This window comes from Onthophagus taurus, chromosome 7 (assembly GCF_036711975.1).
Source record: "Onthophagus taurus isolate NC chromosome 7, IU_Otau_3.0, whole genome shotgun sequence".
NCBI lineage: Eukaryota > Metazoa > Arthropoda > Insecta > Coleoptera > Scarabaeidae > Onthophagus > Onthophagus taurus.
In genome coordinates this window covers 2,902,085-2,915,230 of record NC_091972.1, presented here as the reverse complement: position 1 = coordinate 2,915,230, position 13,146 = coordinate 2,902,085, and the positions used below count along the sequence as shown (strand labels likewise).

Genomic DNA, 13,146 nt, shown 5'->3' with positions numbered 1-13,146 from the left:
AAAAAAAATTGTTGACAAAGTTTGTTTAGAATTGCTTCAGGTACAATTTTTGTTAACACAATTTTTTTCTAACTAGAAATTTTAATTTCCCACTGAATAGTATGCTTCAAAAATTAATATTTTTGAGGTTATATCCTTATTGTTGATGTAATCAAAAACAGTTGTTAACAAAATTTGTTTAGAATTACTTCAGGAACAGTGTTTGTTAACACAATTTTTTGCTAACTTGAAATTTTAATTTCCCTCTGAATAGTATGGTATCAAAATTAATTATCTCGATAATTATTGTTTTTATCAAAAAATGTTTTAAATAAAATTTATTTCAATTTCGATTTTGAATCAATTATCTTAATAAAAAATTTTTACATCTCTATTAATTAAGCATCTAAGTGTAATTATGTGTAAAAATGGAAAAATTATTATTTTGAGGTTATCTCCTTAATTATTGATTAAATCAAAAAAAATTGTTGATAAAGTTTGTTTAGAATTGCTTCAGGTACAATTTTTGTTAACACAATTTTTTTCTAACTTGAAATTTTAATTTCCCACTGAACAGTATGCTTCAAAAATTAATATTTTTGAGGTTATATCCTTATTGTTGATGTAATCAAAAAAAGTTGTTAACAAAATTTGTTTAGAATTACTTCAGGAACAGTGTTTGTTAATACAATTTTTTGCTAACTTGAAATTTTAATTTCCCTCTGAATAGTATGGTATCAAAATTAATTATCTCGATAATTATTGTTTTTATCAAAAAATGTTTTAAATAAAATTTATTTCAATTTCGATTTTGAATCAATTATCTTAATAAAAATTTTTTACATCTCTATTAATTAAGCATCTAAGTGTAATTATGTGTAAAAATGAAAAAATTATTATTTTGATGTTATCTCCTTAATTATTGATTAAATCAAAAAAAATTGTTGATAAAGTTTGTTTAGAATTGCTTCAGGAACAATTTTTGTTAACACAATTTTTTTCTAACTTGAAATTTTAATTTCCCACTGAACAGTATGCTTTAAAAATTAATATTTTTGAGGTTATATCCTTATTGTTGATGTAATCAAAAAAAGTTGTTAACAAAATTTGTTTAGAATTACTTCAGGAACAGTGTTTGTTAACACAATTTTTTGCTAACTTGAAATTTTAATTTCCCACTGAAGAGTATGCTTCAAAAATTAATATTTTTGAGGTTATATCCTTATTGTTGATGTAATCAAAAAAAGTTGTTAACAAAATTTGTTTAGAATTACTTCAGGAACAGTGTTTGTTAACACAATTTTTTGCTAACTTGAAATTTTAATTTCCCTCTGAATAGTATGGTATCAAAATTAATTATCTCGATAATTATTGTTTTTATCAAAAAATGTTTTAAATAAAATTTATTTCAATTTCGATTTTGAATCAATTATCTTAATAAAAAATTTTTACATCTCTATTAATTAAGCATCTAAGTGTAATTATGTGTAAAAATGGAAAAATTATTATTTTGAGGTTATCTCCTTAATTATTGATTAAATCAAAAAAAATTGTTGATAAAGTTTGTTTAGAATTGCTTCAGGAACAATTTTTGTTAACACAATTTTTTTCTAACTTGAAATTTTAATTTCTCACTGAACAGTATGCTTTAAAAATTAATATTTTTGAGGTTATATCCTTATTGTTGATGTAATCAAAAAAAGTTGTTAACAAAATTTGTTTAGAATTACTTCAGGAACAGTGTTTGTTAACACAATTTTTTGCTAACTTGAAATTTTAATTTCCCACTGAACAGTATGCTTCAAAAATTAATATTTTTGAGGTTATATCCTTATTGTTGATGTAATCAAAAAAAGTTGTTAACAAAATTTGTTTAGAATTACTTCAGGAACAGTGTTTGTTAATACAATTTTTTGCTAACTTGAAATTTTAATTTCCCTCTGAATAGTATGGTATCAAAATTAATTATCTCGATAATTATTGTTTTTATCAAAAAATGTTTTAAATAAAATTTATTTCAATTTCGATTTTGAATCAATTATCTTAATAAAAATTTTTTACATCTCTATTAATTAAGCATCTAAGTGTAATTATGTGTAAAAATGGAAAAATTATTATTTTGAGGTTATCTCCTTAATTATTGATTAAATCAAAAAAAAATTGTTGATAAAGTTTGTTTAGAATTGCTTCAGGAACAATTTTTGTTAACACTATTTTTTTCTAACTTGAAATTTTAATTTCCCACTGAACAGTATGCTTCAAAAATTAATATTTTTGAGGTTATATCCTTATTGTTGATGTAATCAAAAAAAGTTGTTAACAAAATTTGTTTAGAATTACTTCAGGAACAGTGTTTGTTAATACAATTTTTTGCTAACTTGAAATTTTAATTTCCCTCTGAATAGTATGGTATCAAAATTAATTATCTCGATAATTATTGTTTTTATCAAAAAATGTTTTAAATAAAATTTATTTCAATTTCGATTTTGAATCAATTATCTTAATAAAAATTTTTTACATCTCTATTAATTAAGCATCTAAGTGTAATTATGTGTAAAAATGGAAAAATTATTATTTTGAGGTTATCTCCTTAATTATTGATTAAATCAAAAAAATTGTTGATAAAGTTTGTTTAGAATTGCTTCAGGTACAATTTTTGTTAACACAATTATTTTGTAACTTGAAATTTTAATTTCCCACTGAATAGTATGCTTCAAAAATTAATATTTTTGAGGTTATATCCTTATTGTTGATGTAATCAAAAAATGTTGTTAACAAAATTTGTTTAGAATTACTTCAGGAACAGTGTTTGTTAACACAATTTTTTGCTAACTTGAAATTTTAATTTCCCTCTGAATAGTATGCTATCAAAATTAATTATCTCGATAATTATTGTTTTTATCAAAAAATGTTTTAAATAAAATTTGTTTCAATTTCGATTTTGAATCAATTATCTTAATAAAAAATTTTTACATCTCTATTAATTAAGCATCTAAGTGTAATTATGTGTAAAAATGGAAAAATTATTATTTTGAGGTTATCTCCTTAATTACTGATTAAATCAAAAAAAATTGTTGATAAAGTTTGTTTAGAATTGCTTCAGGAACAATTTTTGTTAACACAATTTTTTTCTAACTTGAAATTTTAATTTCCCACTGAATAGTATGCTTCAAAAATTAATAGTTTTGAGGTTATATCCTTATTGTTGATGTAATCAAAAAAAGTTGTTAACAAAATTTGTTTAGAATTACTTCAGGAACAGTGTTTGTTAATACAATTTTTTGCTAACATGAAATTTTAATTTCCTTCTGAATAGTATGGTATCAAAATTAATTATCTCGATAATTATTGTTTCTATCAAAAAATGTTTTAAATAAAATTTGTTTCAATTTCGATTTTGAATCAATTATCTTAATAAAAAATTTTTACATCTCTATTAATTAAGCATCTAAGTGTAATTATGTGTAAAAATGGAAATATTATTATTTTGAGGTTATCTCCTTAATTATTGATTAAATCAAAAAAATTGTTGATAAAGTTTGTTTAGAATTGCTTCAGGTACAATTTTTGTTAACACAATTATTTTCTAACTTGAAATTTTAATTTCCCACTGAACAGTATGCTTCAAAAATTAATATTTTTGAGGTTATATGCTTATTGTTGATGCAATCAAAAAAAGTTGTTAACAAAATTTGTTTAGAATTACTTCAGGAACAGTGTTTGTTAATACAATTTTTTGCTAACTTGAAATTTTAATTTCCCTCTGAATAGTATGCTATCCAAATTAATTATCTCGATAATTATTGTTTTTATCAAAAAATGTTTTAAATAAAATTTATTTCAATTTCGATTTTGAATCAATTATCTTAATAAAAAATTTTTACATCTTTATTAATTAAGCATCTAAGTGTAATTATGTGTAAAAATGTAAAAATTATTATTTTGAGGTTATCTCCTTAATTATTGATTAAATCAAAAAAAATTGTTGATAAAGTTTGTTTAGAATTGCTTCAGGTACAATTTTTGTTAACACAATTATTTTCTAACTTGAAATTTTAATTTCCCACTGAACAGTATGGTACAAAAATTAATATTTTTGAGGTTATATCCTTATTGTTGATGTGATCAAAAAAAGTTGTTAACAAAATTTGTTTAGAATTACTTCAGGAACAGTGTTTGTTAATACAATTTTTTGCTAACTTGAAATTTTAATTTCCCTCTGAATAGTATGGTATCAAAATTAATTATCTCGATAATTATTGTATTTATACATACAGGTTGTTATATTTATACATACAAGTTTGTTAATGCGGATCTGAAAAATTCACGACAGAGTTTGGGGTTCGTAAACTACCTGAATATAATCCCGTTTTTGTTCGTTATATGACTCCAATTAAGTCGTAAAAACCACCAGAAATATCGAAAAAAAGTAAAACATAATATTGAATATTTTTAATTAATATTTCCTTCATTATTTAATAAATAAATTTTTATAGGTGGTTACGATAGAGTTGAATGTCTTCGAACTGTAGAACAATACATTCCAGAAACAAATAAATGGGTTTCACTTCCGTCAATGAGACAAGGAAGAGGTCGCTTCCAAATAGCCATATTATCCTCAAAAGTATACGCAATCGGTGGTAGTAACGGTTTGTCCGAATTAGATACGGTCGAAATGTTAGATTTGGACGCAAAGAAATGGGTAAATCTCCCCAAATTGTCTTTGGCCAGAAGTTTTATTGGAGTGAGTTCTTTGGATGGTCAAATTTATTGTGTTGGCGGTTGGAATGGGCAAGTTGGCACGAAACAATGCGACGTTTTTAACCCGAAAACTGAGAAGTGGTCAAACGTGGCTCCGTTGAACGTAGGACGATATCAAGCGGGAGTTACCGCATTAAATGGATTATTGTATGTTATCGGCGGTTGCGATTCTTGGAATTGTTTGTCATCGGTTGAAGTTTATGATCCGAAAGGAGACGTTTGGACCGTTTCGAAACCATTGATTACGGCCAGGCGGGGATGTGGAGTCGCTGTTTTTAACAACAAAATTTACGTCGTTGGTGGGTCCGATGGGACTCACGTTTTGAATACTACGGAAGTTTTTGATGTTGAAAGTAAAATGTGGGAAGTTGGACCTACTTTAACAGTTCCAAGAGTAAATGTTGAAATTGCTGTTGTTGGGGATAGATTGTATGCTGTTGGAGGCTTTTCTGGAAAAAGCTTTTTAAATACAATTGAATACTTGGATCCCATAACTGATGAATGGACAACATTTATTCCAAGGAAATTAGAAGATGGTGAAATTAAAATGGAAAGAAATGGTTTGTATGAAGATAAAATGGGGCCAGCAGTAATTGACTGCATAGATTAAGAGTTAATTGTATATTAATAACTTAACTATATCTAACTAGTTTTTTGTGGATGCTCTGGAAAAAAAAACTTGAAAAGAATATTAAATATTAACCACCACATAGAATTAAAAAATATGTGTATCCATCATTTTCATTGTCATTCATTAGAACAGATTATCCTAAAAGAAAGCATTTCTTTATAAAAATATGGTGTCTATCATTAATGATTAAGATAACTATACGACATAGCGTGAAAAATTTATCTCCACACAAATATTGGATACACTATTGGTTAGATTTTTTTTTCAATTTAATCAAGATCCGTATTCACAGAAATTGAAAAGGCTGGTTTAATTAAAACATCGTTGTTCCACTATGTCCAAGAATTTAAAGCGACATCTTATATAAATATATAAAAAAATATATATTCCTTCTGATAAAATGATATATTTTCAATACTTTTTGACACTTGCAATAAACAATAAATTATTAAAAAAAAATGTATTAAATTAAGTATAATATAATGAGGTTATCAGAAAATGTCTCTGATCTATATACAATATTGCAGTTGAAAAAAAGAAATGTAAGGAATTATTCAGTATTTCTAATCCTTTTTGGATTAAATTTAATTATTTTTTTTTGTTTCCCATAAAAATACATATGCTAATGAAAACGCGGAATTTGTAAGTTAAGATTATAAAAATAAAGACACCTCTAATATTATTTAAAAGGGGGCATTAGCCTATGTGTTGAAATAAGTTCTGTTTCAATATCGAATTAATTATAATATAGTTATTAATTTTTTTTTCATTTTCTTTGTTGTTAGTTTTGTTTACTTTTCGTTTTAATTTGTATTAATTAATGTGTTTTTCGATGAGGCTGATTTATTGTAATCAATATTGAATAAATATTTACATTTAAGAAATTATTTTTATTTCATTTTTTTAGTACTCTTCAAAAAAATTAATTTAGAATATTTATCATAAAGTATTGATGAGTTTTATTGCTTTATACAGTGTCTATCAAAAAGTTACACTCTGTTCTTTTTGGTTTTATTATTACAGAAAGTACACTACATGTAAATAATTCACTATATATTGGGGATTTTAATATATGTTTATTGGAGAATAATAATAACTGCTTAGACTACATGGAAACATTGAAAACTAATGGGTATAAAATTTTGAACAAAGTAAGTGAATTAAATCCCACTAGAATTGATCAGCGAATAAAATCTATATTGGATCATATTTTTACTAACTTTAAACAGCACTAGAGTTACGATGTTAATATGTTTGATCATTTCGTCTCTGACCATTAATTGACATAAAACTTACTATAGATATGACTAAGATAACAAAGCAGTCGTATGAATCAAAAATAGTAAACTACGATGGATTAAAGCAAAATGTTGCAATTGTGTTGAACTCTAAAACATTGAAATGGATTCTTTGCTTGGCGTTTTTCAAGGGGAAATTGGTACAAACGTAAGTGAGGGATGATTCACTACAGCAGTCAAGAATAAAATAAAAGAAAGAGATAAAGCGTATATTAGGACGAAGCGTTTTCCTGGAAGTGAATTATACTGGTGTCATTTTGTCAAATTACGGAAAGAAGTCAAAAACCTTATTAGAAGGAACATATGGATACAAAATTTCAGAATACTGTTGGATGCCCGAAAGCAGTGGCGTATTATTAAGAATGCCTTGTCGATTGATATAGAAAATAAACGGATTCCTAAGATTGTAAGCAGTAAGGGAGTGATCACTTCATCTTCGGTGTAGACAGGTTGCTTGCGGGAAAGCCGGCCGCCAATGTCAGCTTGGATTATGGGATAGATTTCTCAATGTACAGGGTGGTTCAAATTCGACGTCCGAATAGGCTATCTCGGAAACTATAAGAGCTAGAAAAAAAGTAGCTTACATGTCTTGATCTCTTTTTTTAAATAAGTTCCAATGTCGAAAACCTCAAAACGCTATCGTCTTTTGTTTTTCCCCTAGAGGTCAAAATTGAAAATATCGTAAAACCAGCAAGTGCAATTATCTTGGTTATTATTATAGCTGGAGTATTATAACTAAGACATTATATGGACACTTTTTTACAGAGAATTTGATGACGTAGTCAAATAATTTTTTCGGTTTTAGATTTTGAGATATTATCACAATGTTCGTTTTTTTAAATGGAAACAACCACTGATTATTCGCTTATTAAATTCGTTATTTTTTTCTGATTATAAAAATATAGGGTTTGACAGGTCTATTTCTTATTGTTTTAGAATAAAGCTAAAAATTAACTTTTCTTTTAGTGTCTTCCAAGAAATTAAATTTACAGTTTCCTGTAAATTACGGTACTATAATTAAAAATTAAAAAAATATATTTCTGATATTTGAAACACATATATTTGTTGAACTATTTAATTTATATATGTAATTATTCAAAAGTTGGAATAGGTTGCATTATTTCACATTTTTTATTAATATTTCATATTATTCTTAAATGACTTAATAAATTATTGATAGATGGCGCCATTTGTTTGTATTAAAACATTTTCTGATGTGTCATTTTAAAAGTCCTGTTTTTAAGATGAATTACGAAAATTTTGAAAAGTTTAACATGTGAGAATGTTATATATTAAAAAAATTATTTGTTTTTAAATACCAGAAATTATCTTCTTATTTAATTATTAAATTAAAAAGCTAAAAATAAATTTTTTTTTAGTGTCGTCAAAGAAATTAAATTTACAGTTTTCTGTAACAGTAACTAAAAATTATTCTACTAAAAATTTATATAAAATTTACTTTATTTTTTAATATGTAACATTCTAACATGTTAAACTTTTCGTAATCGATCTTAAAAGAAAATTTTTGAATACAAATGTCATTTAATTTTAATTTTTTTTAAATTTTTATTTAATAATAATATTAAATATTAATAAAAAATGTGAAATAATGCAATCTGTTCCAACTTTTGTGTAAAACAAATATAAATTAAATAGTTCAACAAATATATTTGTTTCAAATATCATTAATATGTTTTTTTTAATTTTTAGTTATAATTTACAGGAAACTGTAAATTTAATTTCTTTGACGACACCAAAAAAAAGTTTATTTTTAGCTTTATTCCAAAACAATAAGAAATAGACCTATCTAACCCCATATTTTTGTAATCAGAAAAAAATAACGAATTTAACAAGCGAATAATGAGTGGTTGTATCCATTTAAAAAAACGAAAATTGTGACAATATCTCAAAATCTAAATTCGAAAAAAATTTTTTGATTACATCATCAAATTCTCTGTAAAAAAGTGTCCATATAATGTCTTAGTTATAATACTCCACCTATAATAACAACCAAGATAATTGCACTTGCTGGTTTTACGATATTTTCAATTTTGGTCTCTAGGGGAAAAACAAAAGACGGTAGCGCTTTGAGGTTTTTGGCATTAACAGTTTCTCGAAAAACGAGATCATGACATGTAAGCTACTTTTTTTCTAGCTCTTATAGTTTCCGAGATAGCCTATTAGGACATCGAATTTGAACCACCCTGTACAGGGTGTCCAAATTTCGATGGGTTTGCAGGGTATCTCAGTTATTATGAAAGATAGAAAGTTGCTGCTTTCGCGAACCTGAGTTACTTTTTTTACAATGGCGCAAACCAAATTTTCATAGCCCTCTTCGTTTTTGATATGCAGGGAGTGTTTGAAATTTACGATTTTCAGACACCTCCTGTATCTCGGCTATCCGGAAACTTAGTAAAAAAGTAAAAACGGGTTCTAATAGATTTTTTCACGTGGAATCCAATGGTGCACGTAGAATTTTTCTAGTCATCACGGTTTTTGAGTTATAAACACAACCCAAATACTGAATACTCAACTTCTAAAATACTTAACTCTTTATAACTCACAAACCGTGATGACTAGAAAAATTCTACGTGCACCATACGTGAAAAAATCTATTGGAGCCCGTGTTTACGTTTTCGGATAGCCGAGGTATAGGAGGTGTCTGAAAATCGTAAATTTTGAAACACTCCCTGTATATCAAAAACGAAGGGGGCTATGAAAATTTGGTTTGCGCCATTGTAAGTTTCACAAAAAAGTAGGTTCGCGAAAGCCGCAACTTTCTATCTTTCATAATAACTGAGATACCCTGCAAACCCATCGAAATTTGGACACCCTGTACATTAAGCCTACAACTACAGATGAAATTTAGCGTATAATTGATAATATAAACAACAATGCAGCACCAGGCGATGACGATATAAAACCAAAAGCGGTGAAAGTACTGAAAGGAGTTTTGTCACTTGTTCTATCAAGTATTATCAATAGAGAAATAAAACTTGGTCAATTTCCCCATATCCTAAAGATAAGAAGAATAACTTCAGCGCATAAAAAAGGCTCAAAAACTCTTCCGGAGAACTATAGACCCAATATCTATACTGTCGGACTTTGCCAAAATATTTGAATCAATTTTAAAAAGTAGACTACTGTCCCATTTGAATACGATTGGTTTCCAAACTTGTGAGCAGCATGGTTTCATAGGCGGTAGGAGCACACAGACTGCTATTATATCATTGTTGGAATTTCTTTATATATGTTTTAATATTTTTATAACAGTCTTTTGGTACTGACTAAAACTTTTCTAAATTGCCTTTCTAAGATTTATTCTTGCATTATAAAGTTATTTGTTTTTGGAATCCCACCAGTTTATTGGTTGAGTTTAAGATATTATTATATAGTTTAAGAAGTTATGTTATTAAAAATAACAAAAATGTCTGATAAGTAAGCCAGTTTAGTACACCATATGTTATCTTCCAACGAATGAGCAAAATCATAATCTTGTTCAAAAAACATTTTCATTTCGCCTTTTAATTCTAGCACACGAGATAAAACTTTTCCTCTGGACAACCACCTTACTTCCGTATGCAGTTTCAATGGTCTTGGTTTTATACAATTAATCATTTTAACACATTGTTCCAGAACTATTTTCAATTCTGATGTCTGATTCTAATTCAGTTCTTTAACATGTGCTACAAATCCTTTTAGATGTAAAGTCATAGCTGAAGCACCATCTGTACAAATGCCAATACATGACTTCCACGAAACTTAAATTTCTTCTAAATATGAACTAATTACATCAAAAATATGTTTGCTAGTTGTAAAATCAGGTAACTCCTGACAACATAAAAATTGATTAATTATATCATTTTCATCATTGCAATTAATTAAGCTTTTCCTGTAATATCTGTTGTTTCGTCGATTTGTAGAGCAAAATTTGAATTTGCAAGAGTTCTTGCAGTATTTTGCTCAATATTTTGCAACTTATCTTTAATTCTGTGATGGATTGTGTCATTGGAAAATGGTATTTTACAAATATCAATATCTGCTGATCCACCAATCATTATTTTTAAAATTTTGCGACAAGCTGGTAATATAATATCCTCAGCCAAATTGTGAGGTTTTAATTTAAAAGCAATCAATTCAGCTATTTCATAAGAAGCTACTTGAGCCTTTTTAGACACACCGATTTGTTTTTCAAAAACTTTTACTTGCTTGGATTTTGAAGATAAAGACTTTGAAAGCCAAGGATGATTAGTCACTAACTGACGTTGGAGCTTGACTGACATCAAGCTCCTTGATGCGACACTCTATGTTACGTTCAGTTTGGACAACTGCATGATAACCGATAGACTCATGCTACCTTTAATGTGATTAGTTTGTCTTGGGCTATAGGATGAGTGTTCCGAATTTTGCACTCCGTACTGTATCCTAACATGATATTGTTCGTAGTCTTCTAGGGCTGGTGTTATTAGAAATAAAACTATCGTCCATGACGCACGGCATAATCCGAAAGTTTGTAGTTTTAGTTTTATTTCAGATTTTGTACTTTTAACATTAAATCATTAGAACCATTCTGGTTTCTTTCTTATTTATGTTTTATTTATATAGTGTGTCCGTAAAGTCATGGTGCACCTTTGACCCGTTACAGAAAAGCAACAAAGCAAGATGAGAAATGCTTTAACTAGCACTTGAATAGCACTCTCAAGCTCCTTGATGCGACACTCTATGTTACGTTCAGTTTGGACAACTGCACGATAGACTCATGCTACCTTTAATGTGATTAGTTTGTCTTGGGCTATAGGATGAGTGTTCCGAATTTTGCTCTCCGTACTGTATCGTAACATGATATTGTTCGTAGTCTTCTATGGCTGGTGTTATTAGAAATAAAACTATCGTCTATGACGCACGGCATAACCCGAAAGTTTCTAGTTTTAGTTTTATTTCAGATTTTGTACTTTTAACATTAAATCTTTAGAACCATTCTGGTTTCTTTCTTATTAATGTTCTCACAATGTTTTATTTATATAGAGTGTCCGGAAAGTCATGGTGCACTTTTGACCCGTTACAGAAAAGCAACAAAGCAAGATGAGAAATGCTTTAACTAGCACTTGAATAGCACTCTCAAGTTCCTTGATGCGTCACTCTATGTTACGTCTATTTTGGATAACTGCATGATAGCCGATAGACTCACGTTCCCTTTAATGAGGTTAGTTTTTCTTTAGCTATCGAAAAATACCATGAAAAGATACTTGCAATTCCCTCCGTCATACCTGAAATAAGGAAGGCAGAAAAAAACCGATTGGTGTAGTACTTCTAGAAACAATTCTTCTTTCTTTAATTTCTTTTCGTTGCATTTCTTTTCTGTTCGCTGGAACAAAGCTTGAATCATCTACCTTTTCTGATATAATTTAAAGATAATAAATTCAACTTTTTGTATTACTTCGATTTAGTATTTGTTTTTGGTATTCATTTAGGCTCGTTATGAATATGTATTGATGTCATGGTTCAATATTAAATATTGACATCACTAAGACGTTAATTCGATTTTAATGTTCAAATAAGAAAATCTGCGCATAACAAAATAATGGATTAACTCTGTTCGCGTTTTACTATTTATAATCGCGTACTAACTCAAAGTTTAAATAGTAACACAAACTGGGTTAAATTAAATTAAAATCGATAACTGATTTATGTGGAAATACGATACGCATAGTTCCTTTGTGAAATCATAAATCGATTGACGTAATTGATCGGAAACAAAATAACTCTCGGCGTTCCGCATCGCGATGTTAAATCATTATAGAGAGGCCAACAAAATATTCCATGCATAATTTTTGGTGTTCATCTCGGCGCCACACAGCGTCAATACTAAAAATAGACGACATAAAGAATTTTGGAATGTAAACTTTTGGGAATTAGTACGAGGGCATATTTCAAAGAAATTAATTAATTTATTATGGAGATTATCACCCTCAATGCGCTTGCTAACAATGTTATAAGTTGCTATTTTTATTTCCAGACGTTGAAGTGGGTTATTAATTATTATTATCTTAAGAGTAGAGTACAAAAAAATAAAACGGGTAAAAGAAAGAATTTCTTGTTGTTTATTTCGTTTTATTTTCTATTCGATTTAATAAGCATTCAGAAAGACAGCTCAAAGAATAGTTTTTAATTGAAAATGATTTGTCGTTTAAAAAAGTGTCACTTTTCTTAAGTTACGTTAAATTAAAATCTTTTTTAACGTCTCTAAATTGAACGACCACCAAGTTGAATGTTTCGAATTAATTCAATTATTTTCGAAATCGAAAGCAATCACACAAAGAGTTAATTGTCTTAAACGATTCGATTTAAATTTTTTTCTATATATAGCCGAGTTATTTTTCCGCATTAACTCTTTCGTTTTTTATTTTTTAATTGCTACCGAGAACTTTAACGTTATTGTTTCGCTATCTCCGTTATTTTTATCATTTCGCGTTTCGA

The 13,146-nt window shown here is 27.6% G+C and overlaps 1 protein-coding gene across 3 annotated transcripts in view; it reads left to right on the top strand.

Moving 5' to 3' along the window:
* The window catches only part of LOC111424427 (influenza virus NS1A-binding protein homolog), a 28,815-nt gene extending 22,557 nt beyond the window's left edge, over window positions 1-6,258 (top strand). For all 3 annotated transcript variants that reach the window (XM_023057947.2, XM_071198105.1, XM_023057948.2), the window contains one exon: window positions 4,476-6,258. In XM_023057947.2, the coding sequence (XP_022913715.1) occupies window positions 4,476-5,350 (875 nt within the window). In that variant the 3' untranslated portion in view covers window positions 5,351-6,258. The remainder of the gene's footprint in view (window positions 1-4,475) is intronic.
* Window positions 6,259-13,146: the final 6,888 nt, after the last annotated feature.